General features: G+C 46.8%; 1 protein-coding gene across 2 annotated transcripts in view; it reads left to right on the top strand.

Annotated features, from left to right (window-relative positions):
- Positions 1 to 27,522, top strand: part of LOC119958123 (Golgi reassembly-stacking protein 2-like) — a 55,435-nt gene that overhangs the window by 1,839 nt on the left and 26,074 nt on the right. Inside the window, exons 2-8 of one of the 2 annotated variants that reach the window (XM_038786379.1) lie at positions 7,615 to 7,695; positions 9,835 to 10,038; positions 19,548 to 19,634; positions 19,940 to 19,978; positions 21,200 to 21,330; positions 24,073 to 24,184; positions 26,960 to 27,080. In XM_038786379.1, coding sequence (XP_038642307.1) covers positions 7,615 to 7,695; positions 9,835 to 10,038; positions 19,548 to 19,634; positions 19,940 to 19,978; positions 21,200 to 21,330; positions 24,073 to 24,184; positions 26,960 to 27,080 — 775 coding nt within the window. The remainder of the gene's footprint in view (positions 1 to 7,614; positions 7,696 to 9,834; positions 10,039 to 19,547; positions 19,635 to 19,939; positions 19,979 to 21,199; positions 21,331 to 24,072; positions 24,185 to 26,959; positions 27,081 to 27,522) is intronic. The other variant, XM_038786380.1, reaches the window with a different exon arrangement.

Below are 27,522 nucleotides of genomic sequence, written 5' to 3'. Positions count from 1 at the left end.
TGGGGGGGGGTTGTGTGTGTGGTTTTTGGGCTGGGGGGGGGGTTGTGTGTGTGGTTTTTGGGCTGGGGGGGTTGTGTGTGTGGTTTTTGGGCTGGGGGGTTGTGTGTGTGGTTTTTGGGCTGGGGGGGGGTTGTGTGTGTGGTTTTTGGGCTGGGGGGGAATTGTGTGTGTGGTTTTTGGGCTGGGGGGAATTGTGTGCGTGTGTGGTTTTTGGGCTGGGGGGAATTGTGTGTGTGGTTTTTGGGCTGGGGGGGGGAGGTTGTGTGTGTGTCTGGTTTTTGGGGGTGGTGTTGGAAGAAGTGGACCACCTCAAATGACTGCTTTTCCTCCATTAAAAGCAGAGACGTGGCTGGAGCTTCCCCCTCTTGAGCAGTCTGCAACATCCCACTGACGTGTGGCTGTGTTCAGCATTTTGGCTTGAAAGTGCACACAGCACTTGAACAGTGTGGGTTGTGTATTTTGTTAGTTTAATGGGTAGCATGTGGCTGAGAATGATGCCAATGGGCCTTGGGGGCAATTCCCATTCTGGCTGAGGTTCGAACCTGGCCCCTTTGCCCTGCCCCTGTGGGTGAGAGCAAACCATCACTGGCTATAAAAAACTGCGATGGAAACAGCTCAGGATGAAGCATCTGCAGACTGAGCGTTTGGGCAGAGCGCACCCACAGTGTCTATTTTTTATTTATTTATTTATTTATTTATTTATTTTATTGGAATTTTTTGCAGAAAATATAACAAAAAGTATAGCAAAAAGCAGTACTATGCAACTAACAGCCCCATAACACCCACAATTCCCCCCTTACCGTAACATCACATGTATCACATTCCCCCACCCCCCCCCCCCCCAAACAAGAGAACTTAACCATAAATTAAAATTAGATAAATCAAATTTAAATAAAATAAGCTAACATAATCAACGCCCCCCCCCCCCCCCACCCCCCCGGGTTGCTGCTGCTACTGTCCCAGTACCCTATCGTTGAGCCAGAAAGTCGAGGAAAGGTTGCCACCGTTTAAAGAACCCTTGCACCGATCCTCTCAGGGCGAATTTAACCTTCTCAAGCTTAATAAAGCCCGCCATGTCATTGATCCAGGTCTCCACGCTTGGGGGCCTCGCATCCTTCCACTGTAGCAAAATCCTTCGCCGGGCTACTAGGGACGCAAAGGCCAGCACACCGGCCTCTTTCGCCTCCTGCACTCCCGGCTCTACCCCAACCCCAAAGATCGCGAGTCCCCATCCTGGCTTGACCCTGGATCCCACCACCCTTGACACCGTCCTCGCCACCCCCTTCCAGAACTCCTCCAATGCCGGGCATGCCCAGAACATATGGGCATGGTTCGCTGGACTCCCCGAGCACCTGGCACACCTATCTTCACCCCCAAAGAACCTATTCATCCTCGTCCCAGTCATGTGGGCCCTAACCCACAGTGTCTATAATGTATCTCTTTTTGTTAGTTGTTCATGAGGTGCGAGTGCCACTTGTGAGCCCAGCATTTATTGCTCAGCCCTAATTGCCCTTGCAAATATGGCAGTGATCCTTCCTGCAAGCTTTGCGGTTTGATACAGCTGAGAAACCTGCCAGGCTGTTTCAGGGTGGTGGAGAGTTAGCCACTTCACTGTAGATCTAGAGTCACCTATAGGCGAGACTGGGTGGGGACAGCAGATTTTCTTCCCTACATTGCATTTGTGAGCCAGATGGGTTCTTGCAATAATTCTGTCGTTCGATCATGATTACTGCTGCTAGTTTTTATAGTCCACATTTATTTAGTTAACTAAATTCAAATTCTGCATTTGCTGAAGGTGGGATTTAAACTTTTCTCTGGATTGTTAGTATGGTAACATAGCTGTGTTACTGCATCTCAATACATCTATAATCCATCTCTTTCTCTCCCCACCTCAACCCTGTAGCCTGAGCTGTTGGTTAATGCTTTCCTCTACAAAGTATCGCTCAAGGCACAGATCCACCCCTTGCCCAGTCCCTCTTTCGAGTTGGTGGACGATGGTGTCTTGTGCGCGGTGCTGACACGAGAGCCTTTCAGGACTTGGACTGAAAATATGTTGCAAGTCCCAAATGCTAGGCTACCTCGTGTGTGTGTGTGTGTGTGTGAATTAGGGTTTCTTCTTGTATGCTACAGAACGCAAAACATCTAATTGTGTCCTTAAATATTGCAAGATACTTTACCAACTTTTAAGCAATTGCATTTAAATGTTAGTGATCAAGTTAGCAGCTTGATTTTGCTGCTGATCTCGCTGCTGCAGAATAGCTCATTGTAAAATGTCTCCAGTGATGCCCCCTGTCTTTGTCCTAAATAGATGGAAAGTTCCTGACGTGGCACTTATTCACTGCTGGTGTTGATCCATTAACATTGGCCCAGTTCCAGGGAAAGATACTTATGAAAGGAAGATGAAATGAATGACTTCATTTCTCTGTGCACCATCCCCCTGCCCCCATACAAAATATACTGGAGCTACAAAACCCATGTTTACATAATCTTAGATTCCTGTAGTGCAGTAGAAGGTGCGTTGTGGACATGCTGGCACAGTGGTTAGCGTTGCTGCCTCACAGCTCCAGGATCCCAAGTTCTGTTCCAGCTTGGGTGACTGCGTGGACTCTGCACATTCTCCCCGTGTCTGCGTGGGTTTCCTCCCGGGTGATCCGGTTTCCTCCCACAATCCAAAGATGTGCAGGCTCGGTGAGGTTACAAGGGAGTGGGTCTAGGTAGGGTGCTCTTTTCTGGTGGTCGGTGCAGACTTGATGGGCCAAATGGTCTCCGTCTGCAATGTATGGATTCCAAGAGCTCTACATTCTTCAGCTCTAACCCTGCAAAATGTGCCTTTTATTTTAGCCACGTCCATCAACTTTTGACGCATGCATTTCCAATTGTAACCTGTCATTGCGTTTATGTAATAAATCTGTCATCTTCTCTCGTCTTTAATCAGTGTCCTCTGGTTACCAACCCGTCCAACAAGTCCAAAGATGTGCGGGTTAGGTGGATTAGCCATGCTAAATTGCCTGTAGTGTTCTAATAAAAAAGTAAGGTTAAGGGGGTTGTTGGGTTACGGGTGTAGGGTGGATACGTGGGTTTGAGTAGGGTGATCATGGCTCGGCACAACATTGAGGGCCGAAGGGCCTGTTCTGTGCTGTACTGTTCTAAAGTTCTAAAACCCAGCCACCAGTGAAACCGTTTTTTGCTGTTGACAATTGAAATACCTCGGAATTGAAGGCCTCTATTAAATTTCCCCAGAACAATTGATGCTGCAGCTCCCCAGATCATTGAATTTTCCCATTCCCTGGTACCATTCCTGCCAATCTGCTTTGCACCTTCTTAGAAGATTTTGGCATCCTTCCTTTACTGTTGGCACCCAGAACTGGATACTGCACTCTAGCTGAGGCCCAACCTGGGTATATGAAAGTTTGGTGCTTGCTTTTGTACACTCTGCCTCCTATCCTGGAAGGTTCTTTTTAACAGCCTTATTCTCTTGTCTTGCTGCTTTCAAAGATTGGTGCTAAAACCCAACTGGTTGACTAGCATCCTTCAGGATACAGGAACCTGCCACATGTCTTTGTTCAGGCTGATGTCCCGCACTAGATGATTAACTTTTAGCCCCCTCTGAAGTGGCCGAGGCTGCCATTCCATTGCTAAAAAAGTGCAAACTTACTGGAGCACTGTCATAAAGACTGCAGCAGTATGAGAAGGCAGCCCACCGTCAGCACCGCTTCAGTGCAAGCGAAGATGGGCAGTGTGTCAGCATGGTCCGCTTGATGAAAGCAAACCTGAAAGAAATAGGTTTGTGGGGCATAAAGGGGTTGTAGGTGCTATCAAAACTAGCAACAGCAGATGTGGAAATAGAACTTTAATAATTTCTCTGTGTAAATTATTAGATTGCCTATTTGTCAGTGAAGAGTGACAAGCTGTGTTATGCTTGGTGTTGCTGTTACAACCTGTCGAGGATTGACCTGGCTCAAATTGTAACATTGGATCAGAGTTGGCCATCCGCACGGTTACTCTATTGTAATGATGACCCCATTCTTAGCTTCTTCAGTTTTGTCGCCGGGGGCACTGACTGAGGTGGGAGGGGTTTGGTTCCTATTTGGGGCTGACTGTGAGGGGGAGGAGGGGGTTGTTTGGGGACGGTACGATTGCACGGCTGACTGTGATGGAGGGTGGGTGTGGGGTATGAGTCCACGGCAGGCCAGTTGTGAAGGTGTCTGTGGCTCCCGGCTGCTGTCTGGCTGGAAATGTGGTTCCACAGATGGACGTGGGAAGGGGGGGGGTGCTTCCATGGGGTACTGACTAGCTTGAAAGGGGACATCGGGATGGAGAGAGAGGTTTATAGGTTCATGGTGCCGATGGAATACAGGTATCAAGTAGATCCTATTTGTGCAAAAACAGGGTTATTTAACTAATTTTGACCTTTTTTTCAGTTGTTGCAGCTTTATCAGTTGATTTGTTTTTTACCTCGCTGGTGTACACAAGAAGCTGAAACGTTTTGAATGCTTACAACAGTTTCTTGGTGTTGAGTTTCCAGTTTGCCAGGGTCAATGTGGCTCAGCCTGAGGAACAGCCACTCCAGAATCAGATACTTGATGGCTCAAATCTGATTCTGGGAATGTAATCTTAATTGACGCCTTCTATGGCCCACCATCAGCCCTGGCTGGCTTTGTTGAGTTGCTGGACAGTTGCTTCCCCCTGCTTTGATGTTCTTGTTCCCACATGCTTCCAAGCATGGGACTCGCTCCCACCATTCTTCCTGTTACAGCAGTCTCCCTTTGCAACCTTGAATTGAGGGCCCCTTGACGGTGGATGCATGATTGCAGTCACTCCCTGCCATTTATTGTTTGACTATCTTGATCAGTACTGTCTTGGTACAGGATCATCTGGACAGTGTACGCCGAGGTGATTGACTCAGCTTTCAGCTTCCTTCAACTCCGCCATCCTCTCCTCTTCTAGTCCCCATCCCATAATGTTTAGAAATTTCTCCCCCATTTTTTTCTTCCCAGCTGTTAACTAGATTCGCCGTCTTCTCTCCTTGACCCTCCCTGCTTCCTGAGCAGTGCTACCTTTCGTGCTTCGATGCTTCCTGACTCCCTCAACGCTGTTTTTTCCTCCCAATATTCTTGGCAACTGACGCCCGAGCTCCATCTTTATCAAGTCTAACTCATCCAGGCGTTTGCAGGTTGGGCCCTGGCTTGTTTGATGTTTCACGCTTCCAACCCCATCCTCACTGACACCCCGTTGGCTGACTTGTCCCTCTGACTCTGGCCTCTCAAATCCATGGCCTTGTTTCAAATACTCCTAAATCTCCTCCCCCTTTGCTCTTCTCTTTTGTCACCTCTTTCTTAAAACTTGGGCCACGCTTTCTTCCCTGACTTCTCTCCCTTTTTCTACTTGGCACCTTTTGAATCCTCTGTGCTGTAAAGGTTGTTGCAAGGGATTGCTGCATTTAGTCCAATTGATGTCCGTCAGGTTTAACAGAGCTATCATCTGCTGGTTCACATTGGCTTTGAGGATTATGTGGTGCTTTTCGATGAAGATTACTGGAGTGCCTAACATTTCCCCTGAACTACCGAAAAACAGATTAGTTGGATGTCAATCTCACTGTAGTTCGCAGAATGCATACCTCATTTGCCGACATTGCAATAATTCATTTGGTGGAAGTGCTTTTGTGATATTTTAATTACTTTTAAACTGCTGGTACAATTGTACATAGTTAATTGAGGCAGTGGCGCATGGGAGATTGCAGGGCAGAGGTTTCCTGTTTGATTAGTGTGACCTTTGAAGCACAATGGATCCATCGTGTAGAGTGGACAGGAGCATTGTCGTGGTGTTGGGAATTGTCACATGGGGGGGGGGCGCAAGAATAACGTGCATACGCTTGCGCAAGAGGATGTAGAACAGCTTTAATGGAAGCCGAGTATTGAATATTTCTAGGAACAAAACATCTCTCGGGACAAATAAGCAAGTCTGCGGAGCTGTAGTTCTCCGAGCAGTGGAGGAACAGCACCAGACTGGATGTGGCGTGACTTAAATGACCGACTGCAGTTGGAGGGTTAAAACCCACCTAAGCTGTGAAGTTGATTTGATTGCCAGCTCTCCTGAATTCGGAAGTAACACACCCCAGGCTAAATGCCAAGTGGAATTTTTCTGTGTGGATTTGATTCCCTTTTGCTAGGTGATGAGGAGGAGGAAGAAAAAAAAGCACATTTCTCAGTCTAAAGCATTCTCCCCTCTGCTTTAAAAATACATTTTTTGAAATCTTGTCTATCTGAGAGGAGTAAAGCAGTATTGAGCTCTTTAGCTTTGGGTTTCTGAGCTAGATGAAGGTGGAAAAAGCCGCATTCCTCTTGTTCTTCGACCTTCCACTGAGTCCAGATTGAATTGCAACTACTGGGACCCAGTTGTCTCCCGAGTGACTGTTTCCCATTCGATCACAAGCTCGCAGGAGTGCAGGATTGTTGCATCTTGAATCGGAAGGTTGTGCGCCCCAGAGAGTGAGTTTAGGAATCCGGGCTGGTCCTGTGCTTATCCCTCAGCCATTATCACAGAGGAAAGCAGATTATCTGCTCATCATCTCATTGCTGTTTGTGCAAACTTGCTGTGCACAAATTGGCTACTGTGCCTTGAAATGACACTTCCTTCAATAGGTGTGATGTGGAGGTGTGAAGAACTTCCAGAGTTTGTGGAAAGTGTCATGTAAACAGAATCCTTTTTTTTTTTGAAGGTTGGCTTTTCTTTCTACCATGCTCCTTCCTCCTGATGGTAGTGGGTTCTTTCTCCACTTGAGCAAAAGGCTCAAGTTTTCTTTTGCACAGAAGTGAAGTCACCCGTGCTCGAGGCATCACTTGGGCCTTTCCGCCCGGAAAAGAGTGACTGTGTTATGTAACAGTGCTTTTGTGATGGATAGCACATTGTGCTGTTTGTGCACCTGCTCTCCCGTTTTTGCATTGGGGAATCACAAGATGGTTCCAGCACAGAAAGAGGCCATTCAGCCCATTGCATCTGTGCTGGCTCGAGAGCAACTCAGTCCCCTACCCCAGCCATTTTCCCATAGCCCTGCAAATGTTTGTTTATCCAATTGTCCTTTGAAGGGCTTGGCTGAATCTGCCTTTACTGTACTCTCCGGCAGTGCTTTCCCGATCTGAACTGAGTAAAGTCACCATAGTCCCAGCTGACCATAGGCCTTTTGAGAGAGAGCTGACTGGTGATGATTTAACCTGAGGGTCACCACACCTCAGGCAAGGGGTAAGGGTGAGAAGGCGGAACCTTCATGAATAACCCCAGCCGGTGCGGGGATTGAACCCACGCTGCTGGCCTCCCTCGACATCACAAACCAGCTGTCCAGCCAACTGTGCTAAACCAGCCCTTGGGTTCTCCTGTGTTCCTAGAACCTACAAAACACAAGAGAAGGTAGAACATTTCGGAGCTGCTTGTGCGCACTTGAGCAAGGGTTGTAGACATGAGAGTAGAACATGGGGGAAGTCCTTGAGATGAGGAAATATAATGTGTATGTATAGAAAATTGAAAGATACTTCAAATGTTCTGTTCATTTGAATCCTCGACTGCAAACAAGGCTGGATGGTACTTTTGTAATGAAGTGTTTCATTTTCCATTGAACAGGTTCAGGAGAATTCCCCTGGATACTGGGCCGGGCTGGAACCCTTCTTTGACTTTATCATTTCGGCAGGCGATTCGAGGCTGGTAAGTTGATGTTTTTGGCACCTCAATGCAGTAATTTACACGTGAAACCATGCTCTATCAATAGTGATGTTTACTATTGTCAAAAAACAGTCACATCAGTCTTGGCTTCAGAAAACTTTTATATGCACTCGCTTCCCATCAGTCAATCTTTGTTTTTTTTCTGCTTTTGGTCAGAATTAAATTTACAGATGAATTTAGCTGACCTCTCCATTCTCCAAGCTCGATAGCACTGTTGCTTGTTGATTTGCTTCTACCGTTTCAATGTATCCGCCACGCAAGCCATACTGCTCTCCACATCACCATCCACTTGGAGACCCTTAAATCAGGCCACACACACCTCCTTTTGCTTGCCACCTCTCGAGGCTGCTGCCTCCGTGTCTGGACCCCTGCTTCGATCGCAAGGCCTTCCATGGCCTCTCAATCGAACCTGGGAAATGCTGTCTCCTCCTCCTTTGTGCCACAGAGCGCTGGAAAACTGCATTCCTGGCCGTAGCTCTTTTTTTTAAAGCATGTTAGTGGCGTTTAACTCAGCCAGTGGCACTGTATTTAAAATCAGTCCCCTCAGCCAACTTTGGGTGGATGGGTGAGAGTTTTGCCTGAATATCACTCTTGGTGCGAGTGAGCTGAGTGTTTAACTTGCAGAAAAACTGGTGGCTGACTATGTGCTCCAGAGAATTCGGGAGGGGATGACAGTGAATTATCTTATTTTAAGCCACTGGCAGCACCTGACCTCCAGTACAGAGTCTTAATTTCCCTGTTGTTGTAGCTCTGGCATATTGAAGCATCAAAGCAATCTAATCAAATTGTTCAGCATGGTTTTGCGAATCTTCTATTCTTTTCATGAGATGTGGGCGTCACTGACAAGGCCAACATTTATTGCCCATCCCTAATTGCCCCATGAACTGTCTCGCTTGGCCATTTCAGAGGGGCAGTTAGCGTCAACCACATTGCTGTGGGTCTGGAGTCACACGTAGGCCAGACCGGGTAAGGACGGCAGATTTCCTTCCCTAAAGGACATTAGTGAACCAGATGGGTTTTTACAACAATCTAACATAGTCGTCACGGTCACCGCTCCTGAGACGGACTGACCCTGAGAATGGCTTTCATCCAGATTTTATTAATTGAATTAAAATTCCAGCAGTCACCTTGTACATCGAGCATTAGCCTGAGCTTCCAGATTACTAGTCCAGACAATCCCACTACTACCCACCCCCCCACCCCCACACTATCTCTGCCCAATTTATGGGGCATCTGACAGAAAGCTTGGCATTATGGGATCTAATTTCCCACAGCCCATTCCCTTTCAGAATTTGCTTCACAAAGCGAGGAGGGAAATCGCCAGTGTTCTTTGTTCTATATTTGGCACGCATGGTTTCACCGCTAAAGAAAGCCGCATTTCATATTGGTGAAAGTGTCTCTGAGACAATAATGAAGTCGCTTACAGGGGCATTCTGCAGAATTAAATGCTTTGCTTTTTTTGAGAGAGTGTGTGGAGCACATGTTTTGCTTGTGATTTGGACCTTTCCCAAAGTGGGGGTGGGGGCGAATGCTAAACAGCACTATCGCAACTGTATTTCCTGTACATCAAAATGTTACCTCCTTGGTTCATTGTATAGTGTGTTTGTTTTAGTTTTCCCTTTCCCATCTTTCCTGATGAACAGTTCCAGTAAATTCCATTCTTTGCTCAAGAGGTCGTGTGTGCGCGTGTGTGTACAGTAACCTGTTTGTTACAATGGGGAGAACTGTCTTCTCATCTCTAAATAATGCCATGGGATATTTAGCATTGAACTGAGCAGGCAGACACTATGGGTTTATCATCCAGTCTGAAGTATGGAACTTGGACTCCGGGGCAGCTTTATTCTGATCCGTGCTGTAAATTCGACTCTGTGCCATGGGTCTTCATATCGTTTCTATTCATGTGAAATGAAGCAATTGTCTTTCTGCATGAGTGGAACACTGCCTTATGTGAGCTGAAGTGTCGCTGTCATGTTTGTTACTCGGCTTCTTGATTGCCATTTCTACTGACATCGGCGAACTCCGCACAGACGGGGATCAAACTTGGGGCCTCCTTGGTTATCCAGCAGTGAATTTGCCCAGTTGGTCGTTTTTGTTATCTACTTTTTTTTCTCTCCTTTTCAGGATAAAGATGACAACGCCCTGAGGGATCTGTTATTAGGCCATGTGGAAAAATCTCTCAAAATGGCCATTTACAACACCAAGACGCAGGCTGTCCGGGAAGTCAGCGCAACGCCCAGTAACCTGTGGGGTGGACAGGGGCTGCTCGGAGTTAGCATTCGCTTCTGCAGTTTTGAAGGAGCGAATGAAAATGTTTGGCATGTTTTGGTATGTAAAATGCTCCAAGTATGTTTTGAGTGAGTCTTCATGTTAAGTAACCTAGCTGCTTGGCTGCGATTATGTGATTCTACCCTGACAGCACTGGAGGAAGGAATGGCAATGGTTTCTTACTGATGTGAGGTAACATCAAATCCTTATCAAAGTGAGCATTAGAGTTGACAAATTGCATCGCGATTGCCATGCTGTCCCTAATCCCCAGAGCTCTTTGTCATAAAGTTGCTCGGAGTAAACCGGAGGGAAGCTATCCGCGTAGCGCTTTTCCTGCAGTGGGCACTGCTTCTTGACGCAAAGTCGGCCATGCATTTTCACATGACCCGTGACTTTCCCGCCAAATTGTGTGGTGGGAGAAAATGATTTTGGTGGGCGAGGTAGGGACCGATGGGATAGGGGAAGACTGGAAAGTTAACAAGATCAGAACGAGCTTGAGGAAGAAACCTACACATAGATCAGCTGAGAGCAGTTAAACCCGAAACACTTTGAGTGTTTCCCACCCTACCTCCTCCTCTAACCAACCCCCCCACCCCATGGTGGTTGGGAAGCGGGAGCAGGGGCCTGTTGTGAAGGTGAGTGAGTGCCTTTAAATTTGCTTACCTTTCAGCGGGAGTAGGGTTTGAGGTAATATCAGGTAAGCTCTTCCTTTCTTTTTCTTTTTCTTGTTTTTTAAAAAAATCTAGAGGTGATGTCAGGGAAGGCAGTACAATGCTCCTCCTGCAGAATGTTTGAGGTGAGGGACACCGTCAGTGTCCCTGCTGATTTCATCTGTGGGAAGTGCACCCAACTCCAGCTCCTCAAAAACCGTGTTAGGGACCTGGAGCTTGAGCTGGATGAACTTCGGATCATTCGGGAGGCAGAGGGGGTCATAGATAGGAGCTTCAGGGAAGTAGTTACACCAAAGACTGGAGATAGATGGGTAACTGTAAGAGGGACTGGGAAGAAGCAGTCACTGCAGGGACCGCCTGCTGTCGTTCCCCTGAGTAACAAGTATACCGTTTTGGATACTTGTGGGGGGGACGACTTACCAGGGGTAAGCCATGGGGTACGGGCCTCTGGCACGGAGTCTGTCCCTGTTGCTCAGAAGGGAAGTGGGGAAAGGAGTAGAACATTAGTAATTGGGGACTCAATAGTCAGGGGCACAGATAGGAGATTTTGTGGGAGCGAGAGAGACTCACGATTGGTATGTTGCCTCCCACGTGCAAGGGTACGTGATGTCACGGATCGTGTTTTCCGGGTCCTTAAGGGGGAGGGGGAGCAGCCCCAAGTCGTAGTCCACATTGGCACTAACGACATAGGTAGGAAAGGGGACAAGGATGTCAGGCAGGCCTTTAGGGAGCTAGGATGGAAGCTCAGAGCGAGAACAAACAGAGTTGTTATCTCTGGGTTGTTGCCCGTGCCACGTGATAGTGAGATGAGGAATAGGGAGAGAGAGCAATTAAACACGTGGCTACAGGGATGGTGCAGGCGGGAGGGATTCAGATTTCTGGATAACTGGGCCTCTTTCTGGTGAAGGTGGGACCTCTATAGACAGGATGGTCTACATCTGAACCTGAGGGGCACCAATATCCTGGGGGGGAGATTTGTTAGTGCTCTTTGGGGGGGGTTTAAACTAATTTAGCAGGGGCATGGGAACCTGGATTGTAGTTTTGGGGTACGGGAGATTGAGTGTATAGAGGTCAGGAGCACAGATTTGACTTAGCAGGAGGGTGCCAGTGTTCAGGTAGGTGGTTTGAAGTGTGTCTACTTCAATGCCAGGAGTATACGAAATAAGGTAGGGGAACTGGCAGCATGGGTTGGTACCTGGGACTTCGATGTTGTGGCCATTTCAGAGACATGGATAGAGCAGGGACAGGAATGGTTGTTGCAGGTTCCGGGGTTTAGGTGTTTTAGTAAGCTCAGAGAAGGGGGCAAAAGAGGGGGAGGTGTGGCGCTGCTAGTCAAGGACAGTATTACGGTGGCGGAAAGGATGCTAGATGGGGACTCTTCTTCTGAGGTAGTATGGGCTGAGGTTAGGAACAGGAAAGGAGAGGTCACCCTGTCGGGAGTTTTCTATAGGCCACCTAATAGTTCTAGGGATGTAGAGGAAAGGATGGCGAAGATGATTCTGGAAAAGAGCGAAAGTAACAGGGTAGTTGTTATGGGAGACTTTAACTTTCCAAATATTGACTGGAAAAGATATAGTTCGAGTACATTAGATGGGTCATTCTTTGTACAATGTGTGCAGGAGGGTTTCCTGACACAATATGTTGACAGGCCAACAAGAGGCGAGGCCACATTGGATTTGGTTTTGGGTAATGAACCAGGCCAGGTGTTAGATCTGGAGGTAGGTGAGCACTTTGGAAACAGTGACCACAATTCGGTGACCTTTACGTTAGTGATGGAAAGGGATAAGTATACCCCGCAGGGCAAGAGTTATAGCTGGGGGAAGGGCAATTATGATGCCATTAGACATGACTTAGGATGTGTTGGTTGGAGAAGTAGGCTGCAAGGGTTGGGCACACTGGATATGTGGAGCTTGTTCAAGGAACAGCTATTGCATGTTCTTGATAAGTACGTACCAGTCAGGCAGGGAGGAAGGGGTCGAGCGAGGGAACCGTGGTTTACCAAAGAAGTGGAATCTCTTGTTAAGAGGAAGAAGGAGGCCTATGTGAAGATGAGGCGTGAAGTTTCAGTTGGGGCGCTTGATAGTTACAAGGAAGCGAGGAAGGATCTAAAGAGAGGGCTGAGACGAGCAAGGAGGGGACATGAGAAGTCTTTGGCAGGTAGGATCAAGGAAAACCCAAAAGCTTTCTATAGGTATGTCAGGAATAAAAGAATGACTAGGGTAAGAGTAGGGCCAGTCAAGGACAGTGGTGGGAAGTTGTGTGTGGAGGCTGAGGAGATAAGCGAGATACTAAATGAATACTTTTCGTCAGTATTCACTCAAGAAAAAGATAATATTGTGGAGGAGAATGCTGAGACCCAGGCTATTAGAATAGATGGCATTGAGGTGCGTAGGGAAGAAGTGTTGGCAATTCTGGACAAGGTGAAAATAGATAAGTCCCCGGGGCCGGATGGGATTTATCCTAGGATTCTCTGGGAAGCCAGGGAAGAGTTTGCTGAGCCTTTGGCTTTGATTTTTAGGTCGTCATTGGCTACAGGAATAGTGCCAGAGGACTGGAGGATAGCAAATGTGGTCCCTTTGTTCAAGAAGGGGAGTAGAGATAACCCCAGTAACTATAGGCCGGTGAGCCTAACGTCTGTGGTGGGTAAAGTCTTGGAGAGGATTATAAAAGATACGATTTATAATCTAGATAGGAATAATATGATTAGGGATAGTCAGCATGGTTTTGTGAAGGGTAGGTCATGCCTCACAAACCTTATCGAGTTCTTTGAGAAGGTGACTGAACAGGTAGACGAGGGTAGAGCAGTTGATGTGGTGTATATGGATTTCAGTAAAGCGTTTGATAAGGTTCCCCACGGTCGGCTATTGCAGAAAATACAGAGGCTGGGGATTGAGGGTGATTTAGAGATGTGGATCAGAAATTGGCTAGTTGAAAGAAGACCGAGAGTGGTAGTTGATAGGAAATGTTCAGAATGGAGTTCAGTTACGAGTGGCGTACCACAAGGATCTGTTCTGGGGCCGTTGCTGTTTGTCATTGTTATAAATGACCTAGAGGAGGGCGCAGAAGGATGGGTGAGTAAATTTGCAGACGACACTAAAGTCGGTGGAGTTGTAGACAGTGCGGAAGGATGTTGCAGGTCACAGAGGGACATAGATAAGCTGCAGAGCTGGGCTGAGAGGTGGCAAATGGAGTTTAATGTGGAGAAGTGTGAGGTGATTCACTTTGGAAAGAATAACAGGAATGCGGAATATTTGGCTGATGGTAAAATTCTTGGTAGTGTGGATGAGCAGAGGGATCTCGGTGTCCATGTACATAGATCCCTGAAAGTTGCCACCCAGGTTGATAGGGTTGTGAAGAAGGCCTATGGTGTGTTGGCCTTTATTGGTAGAGGGATTGAGTTCCGGAGCCATGAGGTCATGTTGCAGTTGTACAAAACTCTAGTACGGCCGCATTTGGAGTATTGCGTACAGTTCTGGTCGCCTCATTATAGGAAGGACGTGGAAGCTTTGGAATGGGTGCAGAGGAGATTTACCAGGATGTTGCCTGGTATGGAGGGAAAATCTTATGAGGAAAGGCTGATGGACTTGAGGTTGTTTTCGTTAGAGAGAAGGTTTAGAGGTGACTTAATAGAGGCATACAAAATGATCAGAGGGTTAGATAGGGTGGACAGCGAGAGCCTTCTCCCGCGGATGGAGGTGGCTAGCACGAGGGGACATAGCCTTAAATTGAGGGGTAATAGATATAGGACAGAGGTCAGAGGTGGGTTTTTTACGCAAAGAGTGGTGAGGCCGTGGAATGCCCTACCTGCAACAGTAGTGAACTCGCCAACATTGAGGGCATTAAAAAATTTATTGGATAAGCATATGGATGATAAGGGCATAGTGTAGGTTAGATGGCCTTTAGTTTTTTTTTCCATGTCGGTGCAACATCGAGGGCCGAAGGGCCTGTACTGCGCTGTATCGTTCTATGTTCTATGTTCAGTCAGGAAAGTCTGCCCCTGTAGGCTTGTCGACTGATGGGCAGAGAGCCCAGGTGGCACCTGCAAACCCACATACTAGACTCTGGTAATAACACCCCTCTGTCTAAGGGGGAAATCTGCAGGCTGATCTTTCTGTACATTCAGGTGGCTAGTTACTTGTCCCCATTGATGGAGCAAGACATGAAATCACCTGGCTAGCTTGGTACTGCTTTCTATCGTTCGGAATTGTGAAGAGCTAGAATCAGAATACTTATCTCGTCGGCCTACGCCTCTTCCAAGAAGATATTTGATCCCATTATATAGTGCCTTTCAAAACCATCGGACTCATAAAGTGCTTTCCAGTCAAATGAAGTACTTTTGAGTTATAATGTCGGAAGTGTGGCAGCCAAGTTCCATACACCAAGCTCCAACAGACAGCAATGTGATAACCAGCAGAATTATTTTTAAATAAATGAAGTTTTTGAGGGGTTAATATTGGCCAGGACATCGGCGACAACACCCCTATTTTTGCTTTGAAATAGTCCATAGTTTAATCTCTGCTCTCTCAGGTGGACTTAACATCTCATCCGAAAGAACTCCCTCAGTATTGCACTGCCGTGTCGATCTTGATTTTTCTGCTCAAGTCCTGGAGTGGGACCTAAATCGCGACCCTTCTGACTTCAACGAATGCTACCAACTGAGCCACGGCTGACCAAGCTGTAACTGGTGGGAGAATGCAGTGTTGGTACATCAGTATGTGGTTTGATGATGTCTTGGGGCATGCAGGGTAGCAGGGTAGCATGGTGGTTAGCATCAATGCTTCACAGCTCCAGGGTCCCAGGTTCGATTCCCGGCTGGGTCACTGTCTGTGTGGAGTCTGCACGTCCTCCCCCTGTGTGCGTGGGTTTCCTCCGGGTGCTCCGGTTTCCTCCCACAGTCCAAAGATGTGCGGGTTAGGTGGATTGGTCATGCTAAATTGCCCGTAGTGTCCTAAAAAGTAAGGTTAAGGGGGGGTTGTTGGGTTACGGGTATAGGGTGGATACGTGGGTTTGAGTAGGGGGATCATGGCTCGGCACAACATCGAGGGCCGAAGGGCCTGTTCTGTGCTGTACTGTTCTATGTTCTATGTACCTGGACTGTTGATGTCTGTCGGAGATGCGTCTTCCTTCTTGGCTATTGTGTGGGGCAGAGGCTGAATGCTCCCAGCCGCAATAATTAGAGCAGTTTTGGTGGTGGCTAGGGTGCAAATTACCTGATCATTCACCTGATTTGAAAGAGAGACACTGCAGTTTAATGCTGAGAAGGAGGACAGTTGGCACATTGTGTCTGCACCATCGCTCTGAAGGAACAATTTACCTTGTGTCACTCCCCTGCATATTACCTTTTCAGATAACCCAATTCCTTCTCAACTGTCCTCATTGAACCAATCATATTCTCAGGATGTACAGATTTGATCCCTCCACCAATGAGAACAGTTTTTCTCAATCGACCCCTCAAGACTTTGGACACCTCAATCAAATCTCCTCAACTTTCTAACCTCTCCTCCAAGGAGAACTGCTCCCTCCCAACTTTTAGAAAATTCATTTATGGGATGTGGGTATCGCCCTGAATTGCCCCTGTTCAGAGGGAAATTAAGAATCAACCGCATTGCTGTGGGACTGGAGTCACATGTAGGCCAGATCCGGTAAGGACGGCAGATTTCCTTCCCTAAAGGGCATCAATGAACCAGATGGGTTTCTACGGCGATCGACAATGGTTTCATGGTCATCATTAGACTTTTAATTCCAGATTGTTATTGAATTGAAATTTCACCATCTGTCGTGGTGGGGTGGCAAGTTTGACTTGAATCCTCTGGGCCACTGTGCCACCTATTGTTGAAAAGAAGTCATGGCAGCAAAGCTGCAATTCTGCTTTGACCTACGGGACCATCATTTGCCTTGACTGGACATCTAAAAGCACTTGCTGTTGGCTAGGCTTGTCCTTGCATATTTAAAAAAAATTTTTAAAAATAAATTTAGAGTGCCCAATTCATTTTTTCCAATTAAGGGGCAATTTAGCATGGCCAATCCACCTAGCCTGCGCATCTTTGGGTTGTGGGGGCGAAACCCATGCAAACATGGGGAGAATGTGCAAACTCCACACGGACAGTGACCCGGAGCCGGGATCGAACCTGGGACCTCGGCGCCGTGAGGCAGCAGGGCTAACCCACTGCGCCACCGTGCTGCCCGTCCTTGCATATTTAACTTTAAAAAAATATTTTGTGTGGCAAGTTGTTGAAGTATGAGCTGACAAACGTCGCAACAAGAGGAATCTAGCCCTCTGGACCTGAGTGAACAGGATAAGGAACTGTTGTAGTTCCGAGTGATCAGATTGAAGAATATTGGAATTAATAGTGCAAGGAGTGGGTGAGTTCAGAATCAAATTGTACAGAAAGAGGGTAGGAGAGATTGGATGAATAGAGAGGAGAAAGAGCTGAAAGAAAAGCTTTTTTAGAAACAAACACGTCTACTTTAAAATTACGTACATTTAAAAAAAATCTCCAGTAATTAAAACCTGAAAGAAAGTGACTCCACATTTGCAATATCTCCCAGCCAGTGAGGTTAACTGATAGTAATTAACGCTTCTCACGCTGTTAACTATGCTTGGACTGGAATGGACAAGGCTTGACTTTCCATGGTGAGCTTTTAGTTTGAGTCTGCTGTGCAAGGGCCTCAATTCGTGCCTTACATAGAACATTACAGCACAGAACAGGCCCTTCGGCCCTCGATGTTGTGCCGAGCCATGATCACCCTACTCAAACCCACGTATCCACCCTATACCCGTAACCCAACAACCCCCCCCCCCTTATTCAGTGCTTTTCAATGGCGAGGCTGACGGATGTCATTTCTACCAAGCTTGTGGTGGAGCAACGCAGCCTGGGCAGCAACGTCTGGATGCGCATGTCTAACCATCTGCGCTTTGCCTGAAGTTGGACCCATTGTGTATAAATAACAGCAAATGTCACGAGCCTTGCTGTTGTTCTGGCTGCAATATCTGCCACTGTCTCGCACTAATACAGGTGTCTGTTTTTCTAGAAGGTGTGCTTATGTAATCTAATTCTCTCATAATCTTTGAAGATGGTGACATTTGCCTGAATAATCATAGTGACTGCATTTCTGCTTGGATTGGCATTAGTCGCTCACTGATGTCTATAATTGAGTGGCTGGTTGGGTGTAATGACTGGGTAATCTCACTTTCGAGATGGCTTGTAGTGTAGTCTCTCTAAAACTGGCTGGTTATAGAAATTTTTTTAAATTAAAAAAATAAAAATAAATTGAGTGCCCAATTCATTTTTTCCAATTAAGGGGCAATTTAGCATGGCCAATCCACCTAGCCTGCGCATCTTTGGGTTGTGGGGGCGAAACCCACGCAAACACTGGGAGAATATGCAAACTCCACACGGACAGTGACCCAGAGCCGGGATCGAACCTGGGACCTCGGCGCCGTGAGGCAGCAGTGCTAACCACTGCGCCACCGTGCTGCCTGGTTATAGAAATTGAACCCATTCCCTCTTTTAAAAAAAAAAAAAATAAATAAAAAATTCCTGCAGTGCCTCGCTCCTTACCAGATCCGATATAGATTGCAAGGTAGCAAGTTTGATTCCTGATCTCCGCTGATACCTGCCAGGCCGGAGGTGCATGCACTATAATTAGATGCTGGACTGGGCAGGGGTAATACAAGTTAGGATCCCAGTCCATGCTCGGAAGTTCACATGTGTAGAATCTCCTGGTGAGGGCAAGATTGAGCTGAACTGTGCTGCTCTCTCTGGCCTCTTGCCAGATAGCTGGTTGATGCAGGCCATGTTTACTTGTGAGGAACCGCTATTTGGTCATGTACCAAGAGGGGATAATTTTGTTGTATATGTAAATGGTTTGGAGGAAAATGTAACTGGTCTGATTAGTAAGTTTGCGGGCGACACAAAGATTGGTGGAATGAGGACCGTCTGAGGATACAGCAGGATATAGATCAGTTGGAGACTTGGGCGGAGAGATGGCAGATGGAGTTTAATCCAGAAAAATGTGAGGCAATGCATTTTGGTCTAATACAGGTGGGAAATACAGTAAATGGCAGAAATATTAAGAGTATTGACAGACAGGGATATGGGTGTGCAGGTCCACAGGTCACTGAAAGTGGCAACACAGGTGGAGAAGGTAGTCAAGAAGGCATACGGCATGCTTGCCTTCATTGGCCGGGGCATTGAGTATAAAAATTGGCAAGTCATGTTGCAGCTGTATAGAACATTCGTTAGGCCACACTTGGCAGTATAGTGTTCAATTCTGGTCGCCACACTACCAGAAGGATGTGGAGGCTTTAGAGAGGGTGCAGAAGAGATTTACCAGGATGTTGCCTGGTATGGAGGGCATTAGCTATGAGGAGAGGTTGGATAAACTTGGTTTGTTCTCACTGGAACGACGGAGGTTGAGGGGCGACCTGATAGAGGTCTACAAAATTGAGGGGCATAGATGGAGTGGATAGTCAGACTTTTTCCCAGGATAGAGGGGACAATTACTAGGGGGCATAGGTTTAGAGGAGATGTACGAGGCACGTTTTTTGCACAGATGCTAGTGGGTGTCTGGAACTTGCTGCCGGAGGAGGTGGTGGAAGCTGGGACAATAGTGACATTTGAGGGACATCTTGACAAATACACGAATCGGATGGGAATGGAGGGATACGGACCCAGGAAGTGCAGAGATTTTAGTTTAGACGGGCAGCATGGTCGGCACAGGCTTGGAGGGCCGAAGGGCCTGTTCCTGTACTTTTCTTTGTTCTTTTAATGGGCAATTTCTAAAAATAAATGTGAATTCTCTTGTGACAATTTCATAACTTGGGTGAGGGTTTGTAAGAGTTCCTCACTGTCTCTGTCTGTTTGGATTTAAATCTATTCTGGCTTTTGTTTGCAGGAAGTGGAACTCAATTCCCCTGCCGCACTGGCTGGACTGAGGCCATACACCGACTACATAATTGGAGCTGAAGCCATTCTCCGTGAGGTAGCTGCTGTTTCCTTTTCCTCTTGGGGGGGATTATTGAATTTATATATGTAAACTGACGATCCATTTTTGGAATCCAGTGTCTGTAGCCTCTGGAGTGCAGAAATGTATTCCTTGCTCAGCAGAGGTTGTCGGGAGCAAGTATTAAAAGCTTGAAAGTACAAAAGCAAAAGGCAACGAGTATTGGTAACCTGAAATAAACACCAAAATGCTCTGCAGGTCTGACAGTATCTGTGACCGTCTGCAAAGTTGATTCGAATGTAAAGGTCACTAACCTGGAACAGTAACAATTTCTCTCTCCACAGATGCTGCCAGACGAGCTATTGAAAGTCTCTGATTTGCAAGTTAGTTGCTTAGTACACCTTATTCAGTTTCTCTGCCAGAATTCAGTTGTGAACAATTTGTCTTTTTATTCCTGTAGTCTCTGCGTGTTAGGCCATTAATTAATTAGAATTAATCAAGATGATCTTTATTATTGTCACAAGTAGGCTCACATTAACACTGCAATGAAGTTACTGTGAAAATCCCCCAGTCGCCTGTTCAGGTACACTGAGGGAGAATTCAGACTGTCCAAATCACCTAACAGCACGTCTGTCGGGACTTGTGGGAGGAAACCGGAGCACCCGGAGGAAACCCAGGCAGACACGGAGAGAATGTGCAGACTCCGCACAGACAGTGACCCAAGCCGGGAGTCGAACCTGGGACCCTGGCGCTGTGAAGCAGCAGTGCTAACCACTGTGCTGCCCCACGCTCCCAAATGGCTTTGTGCATTATGAAGGGGCAAAAGCAAATCACTGCGGATGCTGGAATCTGAACTAAAAGAGAAAATGCTGGAAAATCTCAGCAGGTCTGGCAGCATCTGTAGGGAGAGAAAAGAGCTAACGTTTAGAGTCCGATGACTTTGACAAAGAGTGTGTTTTTTGGCTTGTTCTCTCCTTACTTGCCTCTGCTGCTTGCACCATGCATGGTTTGGCAATGGCCCATGTAACCCTACAGTTGTCAAACTATCCCATTATCCAATGTGTGAAACAATTATTGAGCATTTCTTGCTCAAACCAAATGGCTGCTTTTTGTTCCCGGTGCAAATGGGCGGCACGGTAGCACAGTGGTTAGCACTGTGGCCTCACAGCTCTGGGGTCCCAGGTTCAATTCCCGGCTTGGGCCACTGTCTGCGGAATTTGGACTTTCTCCCCATGTCAGCGTGGGTTTCCTCCGGGTGCTCCGGTTTCCTCCCACAGTCCAAGGATGTGCAGGTTGGGTGGAGTGGCCATGCTAAATTGTCCCGTTAGTGTCCAAAAAAGGTTAGGTGGGGTTATTGGGTTATGGCGATAGGGTGGAGGTGTGGGCTTCAGTAGTGAGCTCTTTCTAATGGCTGGTGCTGACTTGATGGACTGAATGGCCTCCTTCTGCACTGTAAATTCTATGAAATGTGTTGGGGCTAAGGGGAAAAGCGGTTCAATTATTGTGATTCCTGGTTAATGAATACATCGGGGATGAAATGAACTGGAGCACTGATTTCCCCATTTTCTGTGACTTACTCACTTTCTGTTTTCTTTCTGTTCCAGTCTGAAGACTTGTTCTCTTTGATCGAATCCCACAACGGAAAACCACTAAAGATCTATGTGTACAACACTGACACAGACAATTGTAGGGAGGTGATTATCACGCCTAACAGTGCATGGGGTGGAGAGGGCAGGTACGACAGGGTCAGATTTACCTTTTTAAAAAAAAACGCCAGTGTAACATGTCCGTGTAAACGCCTTCTGAAGCATCGTATCTGGTCCAGCAGAGAATTCCAGAGCACAAAACCTCTGTTTCGCAAAGGGTTCAATGGGATTTGATCATCTTAGGGTGTTTTTTAATTTATTGGAGGTGTAACCAAAATAATAGGCCATTTTATTATTACATGCCCTCATGTATTTGCTTTTATGATTTTTTTTTTTGAAACTCTTTTCTCTTCTGGTTACCTCAAACAGTAACTTCAGAACAAATGCTCAGAATGCAAGTCATGTTGAGACTTGTTCAGTCGTTTTTTAAAATTTTGTGACGTGCAGCCTGTATCTTTCCGTTCTGATTGCGAGTGCCACTCTACAGCCAAAGGCTGCGGTTCAGCTGTGATTAGTGTACATGCGCTGACGGCTCCGATAGAGTAGCTGATACGAAACATCAGCAATGTATCAAATTGGCAGACAGGTAAATATCCACCTACTCCCATCAAGCCAGTCCCATCACATCATGATGCGATTGATCATTCTGATGCCTCTCCTTGCCCTACCACTGACCACACAATCTCCCAGAAGAGGCAAAAAACGTCATTGTCCAATATTGGGGTTTATGGTGGGCGGCGTGAGGGGTGAGAAATCTGACCCCTGAATAAGAACGGGTCTGAGGTGATCAATAGCCATGAGACATCCTGCCGAATGCCCACACCTGTCCTATGTAGGCTGCAATATTAGCTGTAGGTAGGAAATTGTGCTTGAAGTGAATCCCGTTCTGCATGAGGCACTTATTCCAGACACTCCTGACCCTTTTTGAAGAAGAGAAACTGACTGATATTTGACCTAGTTTTCTGCTTGTGGAACCATGTGTCTCCCGGTCTTCCCTCGCCTATCTAATCCTTTATTTGAAAGACCACTGTCCAATCTTCGAATTTAAACAGCACGGTAGCACACGTGGCTAGCACAGTTGCTTCACAGCGCCAGGGTCCCAGGTTCGATTCCCGGCTCGGGTCACTGTCTGTGCGGAGTCTGCACGTTCTCCCCGTGTCTGCGTGGGTTTCCTCCGGGTGCTCCGGTTTCCTCCCACAAGTCCTGAAAGACGTGCAGGTTAGGTGGATTGGCCACGTTAAATTGTCCTTGGTGTCCAAAAAGGTTAGATGGGGTTATTGGGTTCGGGGGATAGGGTGGAAGTGAGGGCTTAAGTGGGTCGGTGCAGATTTGATGGGCCGAATGGCCTCCTTCTGCACTGTATGTTCTATGTTCTAAACTATGAAATAAAAATACCCAGAGCAAGGAGTTTGTTACAGTCACATTGAAGTAGATTTTGGGGGGGGGGATGGGTGATCAGGAATGGACTGCCCGAGAGTGTGGTGGAGGCAGATTCAAAAGGGAATTGGATCATTATCTAAATAAATACTTTGCAGGACGGGCAAGGGAGATTGGCATGGCGGTTTTTAGAAAATACTGAATTGACCATGAGGAAAGGGTTGTTTGGGAGTTCCTTTTAATTATTATCTGGTCCAAAATTTTCTACAATTCCATGCAAGTCAGAATTGGTTTGCTCCACCTAGTTCTGCGCTTGGATTATCCTTGTGCTGTTCCATGGTCACCTGTACAGAAATGTAACCAGTATAGCAGCTGCTTGCTTTGGGGCATCTTGGACTGTCTTTATATTGCATTTATAGTATCATAGAATCATAGAATTTACAGTGCAGAAGGAGGCCATTCGGCCCATCGAGTCTGCACTGGCCCTTGGAAAGAGTATCCTCCTCAAGCCCACATCTCCACCCTATCCCCGTAACCCAGTAACCCCACCTAGCCTTTTTGGACACTTAAGGGCAATTTATCATGGCCAATCCACCTAACCTGCACATCTTTGGACTGTGGGAAGAAACCGGAGCACCCGGAGGAAACCCACGCAGACACTGGGAGAACGTGCAGACTCTGCACAGACAGTGACCCAAGCGGGAATCGAACCTGGGGCTGTGAAGCAACTGTGCTAACCACTGTGCGACCATGCCCCAACTATGCAAGTGTTGATAGCCAATCGCCCCAGTGTGCCACTCAACACATCTTCCAACTATACTGATTGGCCTGTGCATATCTGTTCCTATATTTGCAACATTAAGCACATGCTGCAGATGTGGGATGGGTTTTCTGGCCAACCCGGTCACGTGTTCCTTGGTGACAGGAGTCTCTGCTTCTTTCTCTCCTCTGCGCGCCCCCCCCCGAGTGAGTGGCTGGAGAATTCCGGCCATGTTTCCAGTGTGGATCTGGAATTGGGCAGTCTGCTGAGTTGGAAGTGTTTCCCCAGTTGTGCCAAATGTGAATTGTTCCGATTTATTTTCGAAAAAGCATCCACGGTTTAGTGCAAGTTTGGATGCCGAAAACTGTATTTCGAGTCTTTTGGGCATGCTCCGTATTGGATGAATGAACAATGAGGAAGGAGCTGTGCTCCGAAAGCTAGTGATTTAAAACAAACCTGTTGGACTTTAACCTGGTGTTGTGAGACTTCTTACTGTGCCCACCCCAGTCCAACGCTGGCATCTCCAGATCGAGTTTAGAAGACAGGAGAGTGGAGTTGAGACCACAGCCAATCCGCCACGATCTTATTGACAGGCGGAGCAGGCTCAAAAGAGCCAAAAGGCTGCCTCCTGTGCTAGCAAATTAACGAGGCCGTCGTTAATGTGGTCGAAACACTTGTTTCTTTTGTTTTCCAGCTTGGGCTGTGGGATTGGCTATGGCTATCTGCACCGGATACCGATCCATAATCATCTAACGGAGAGAAAGTTGTCACCTGTTCTCCGAACTAGCTTGCCTTCTAGTCCTTTGGTAAGTCATGGAAGCAATGTGCCTCTGCTCATATCTGATGTTTAATGTCTCTGCGTTAAAGCAAGTTAAATTAAGCTGGCAATTTTATGGGTTACCTTTCTCTGGTAACTTTTGGCAATTTCATCATTATCCTTCAAATGGGTCTTTTTGTAGTCTGTTGTTGTGTTCCCAAGTATGTTTGGCTTTGACCCATTTAAACCATGGCCCTATCTGCCTTGTCCATTGGTTCAGCTAGTGGCACTGCTGCCTCAGAGTCGAAGGTTCAAGTCCCACTCCGGGACTCTGGCATAAAAATCAAACCTGACATTCCAGCGCAGAGTGCTGCGCTGTCTGAGGTGCCGTCTTTCAGATGCAAAGCTAAACACAATCTGCTCCTTGGGTGAGTGTAAAAATTCCCATGGCACTACTTTGAAGAAGACTAGAAAGAGTTCTCTCTTTTGCCTTGGTCAGTTTTATTCCTCTGCATCAGCGAGTTGTCACATTGCTGTGTGTGGGATCGTGCTGTGCGCAAATTGGCTGCTATATTCCCCGACATTACAACAGTGACAACCTTTCAAAATCACTTCATTGGGTCTGACATGCTTTAGGCTATGTAGACATGAAAGGCGCTATATAAATGCAAGGTATTTTTAACAGCGGGAGCATTTCAACTGATGTGATCATCGTTCTTCCCCAATCCACTACCATTTCAATTGGTTACTCATCCAGTTGCTGTTTGTGTGCGCAAAACGGCTGCTGCATTTGCCGATGTAATTTGTCAGTGCACTTCAGTGTAATTTATTATCTCCCAAACGTTTGAGAGAAGTGCGCGGTAGGGTTTGTATATAGTAGTAAATGAGCAGCTCATTTATACTGTAGTGTGTTCAGAGTGGGTTGGGGATTAGGTCAAGCAGTGAGAGATGTTTAATGCCGTGGGAGACGAGTTGTGCATCTGTGGAAGGGGTTAAAAAGAGTACAAAATGAGTTGGAGTTTGTCCGAAATGTTATTAAACTGTCTTCAAGACTGTTCAATGAAGTACTGGTATGTCCCCTCCTTGAGTATTGAGTATATGTACAATGATGAACCTCCTGGCTGAAAATTCTCAGTGCAGTACAAAGGAATAAAGAGTACTACATTTTGTCAGTCATGCCATCTTTCAAAGTAGATGCTAAACTGAGGCCCCCGTGTGGAGTTAAATGCTCCCATGGCATTATTGAAGGAAGAACAATAGCTGTCGTTTGTCCATCAATCCACGTCACTGCAATAGATTTATCTAGCCATTATCACATTGCTATTAGAGTGATACTGCTGCACACAAATTGGCTACTTCATTCATGAACAGTTAATGGTGACTGCACTTCAAAGGTGCCTGTAAAGTCTTGAGGCTGTGAAAAGTGAGTTGTAAAATGCAAGTCGGTTCTTTCTACGTGCAGCTGCTCGTTTCGACCCTGTATTGTCCTCGGATTCTCTGAGCATTTTGGTATGGAGTGATGGGTGATCTCGTCGCCTGGAGCCTTACAGCAGTGGGGACATTGATGTAGTCGAGTACTCTAGGGGCAGCAGGGTAGCATGGGGGGCAGCATGGTAGCATAGTGGTTAGCATAAATGCTTCACAGCTCCAGGGTCCCTGGTTCGATTCCCGGCTGGGTCACTGTCTGTGTGGAGTCTGCACGTCCTCCCCCTGTGTGCGTGGGTTTCCTCCGGGTGCTCCGGTTTCCTCCCACAGTCCAAAGATGTGCGGGTTAGGTGGATTGGCCAGGCTAAATTGCCCGGAGTGTCCTAAAAAAAGTAAGGTTAAGGGGGGGGGTTGTTGGGTTATGGGTATAGGGTGGATACATGGGTTTGAGTAGGGTGATCATGGCTCGGCACAACATTGAGGGCCGAAGGGCCTGTTCTGTGCTGTACTGTTCTATGTTCTATGTACTCGGCCCAAGTGGCCATTCTTTGTGTATGACCCTGGACTGTTGAATATGGGCTGACTGTTTGAAAATGGGGGGAATAGGTGAGAGTAGCTCACGCAGCAGAGAAGGGTATCAAAGCTGACGCCTTCTGATCCTATGGGAGTGTTGCACGATAAGCCATTTGTGAGTTGCTGTTCAGACTGATGCAGTGGTACAGTATCAGTGGGAGTTGATTGAGTATGTCTGTCCTGCCAGCACAGCAGATGACGTTTGACTTTGCCAAGGTTGCCCTCCTGTACTGCATTTGGAAAGGGGCACTGAATTGCTGGCAAGTGTTTAGTTTAGTTGTCTTAACAGAATGGAGGTTTGAAGGCAAAGGGCTGCTTCATTTTGGTGCCGTCAAGTTGTTGATCCAGGCGATACTGTCGCCATAGACGGTTCTCCCCTTCAGAATACGATGCTTTTCTGTCAAAAACGATGTATGAAATGTGCAATAACATTCTGCGCTCAAAATGGTGCCAAGGCGCAAAATGCGATGCTCTGCGCATCAAGCAAGGAACAGCCCTAATCCTGCAGGAATAAGACCAAAGTATGGACATAAGAACAAAGTGGAATGAGATCTTCCCTGTTCTGCCTATGGTATCAACATGATATCTGGCAGTAATGGTTTCTATAACCGGCTTTTTTGGATGATTTCTAGGTGTGAAATCTATTTGGTCAGTTAATTAACTGAATCAGCACCCATTTATTATTTTTCAGGAGGCAACAAAACTAGTACAAGTGAGCCTTGAACTCATTCTGCCTGAAATCAAATGTGCTTTTTCTCCTCCCTCTTGTTGCCATGTTAGTAATGACACATGTAGGGTTATGTTCTAAAGTTTCTTTTCTTTGTAGGTTCCTCTTTCAGCTCCAAGTGCGCCTGCAATGAGTAACATGCCCTCAGGTCTGCCAAAGGAGCTGAGCGATCTCAGGCTGGGAACAACATCTCCTTCAGTCACAGGCGCATTCACACCAGGTACTGGTAGAATTACGTTAATGGTGCATTTACGTCGCAACTACTTCAGGTGATGATTTCGGCAGTACCTGCCAAAATCATCCCCGTTCTAAATTGCAGGCAGATTTCTACAGTGCGATCTCCTGGATGGACAATCATGGCAGGGACAGCCTGCTGACACAATGTATCCTTTCATTTGCTCTCTCCATCACCAGCGCATGCACTGTGGGTGCAATTTGTAATAGTTGCAGGTTGCACTGGAGCAACTCTGGAAGGTTTCTTCAACAGCACCCCTCAAACCCATGACGTTTGCCACTGCGAAGGACCAGAGCAGTGGGTGCGTGGGAACATCATTACCTCCAAGTTGCACCATGACTTGGGCATACATTCAGTGATGCTGATTCCTTCTCCTAAATTGAGACACAACTTTTTTTTAAAAAAAATCCAAGACATTTGATATAGG

The sequence above is a fragment of the Scyliorhinus canicula genome, chromosome 28 (genome assembly GCF_902713615.1).
Source record: "Scyliorhinus canicula chromosome 28, sScyCan1.1, whole genome shotgun sequence".
NCBI classification, from domain to species: domain Eukaryota; kingdom Metazoa; phylum Chordata; class Chondrichthyes; order Carcharhiniformes; family Scyliorhinidae; genus Scyliorhinus; species Scyliorhinus canicula.
Note: the sequence above shows the minus strand (reverse complement) of the source record. Positions and strands in the feature narration are given on the sequence as shown.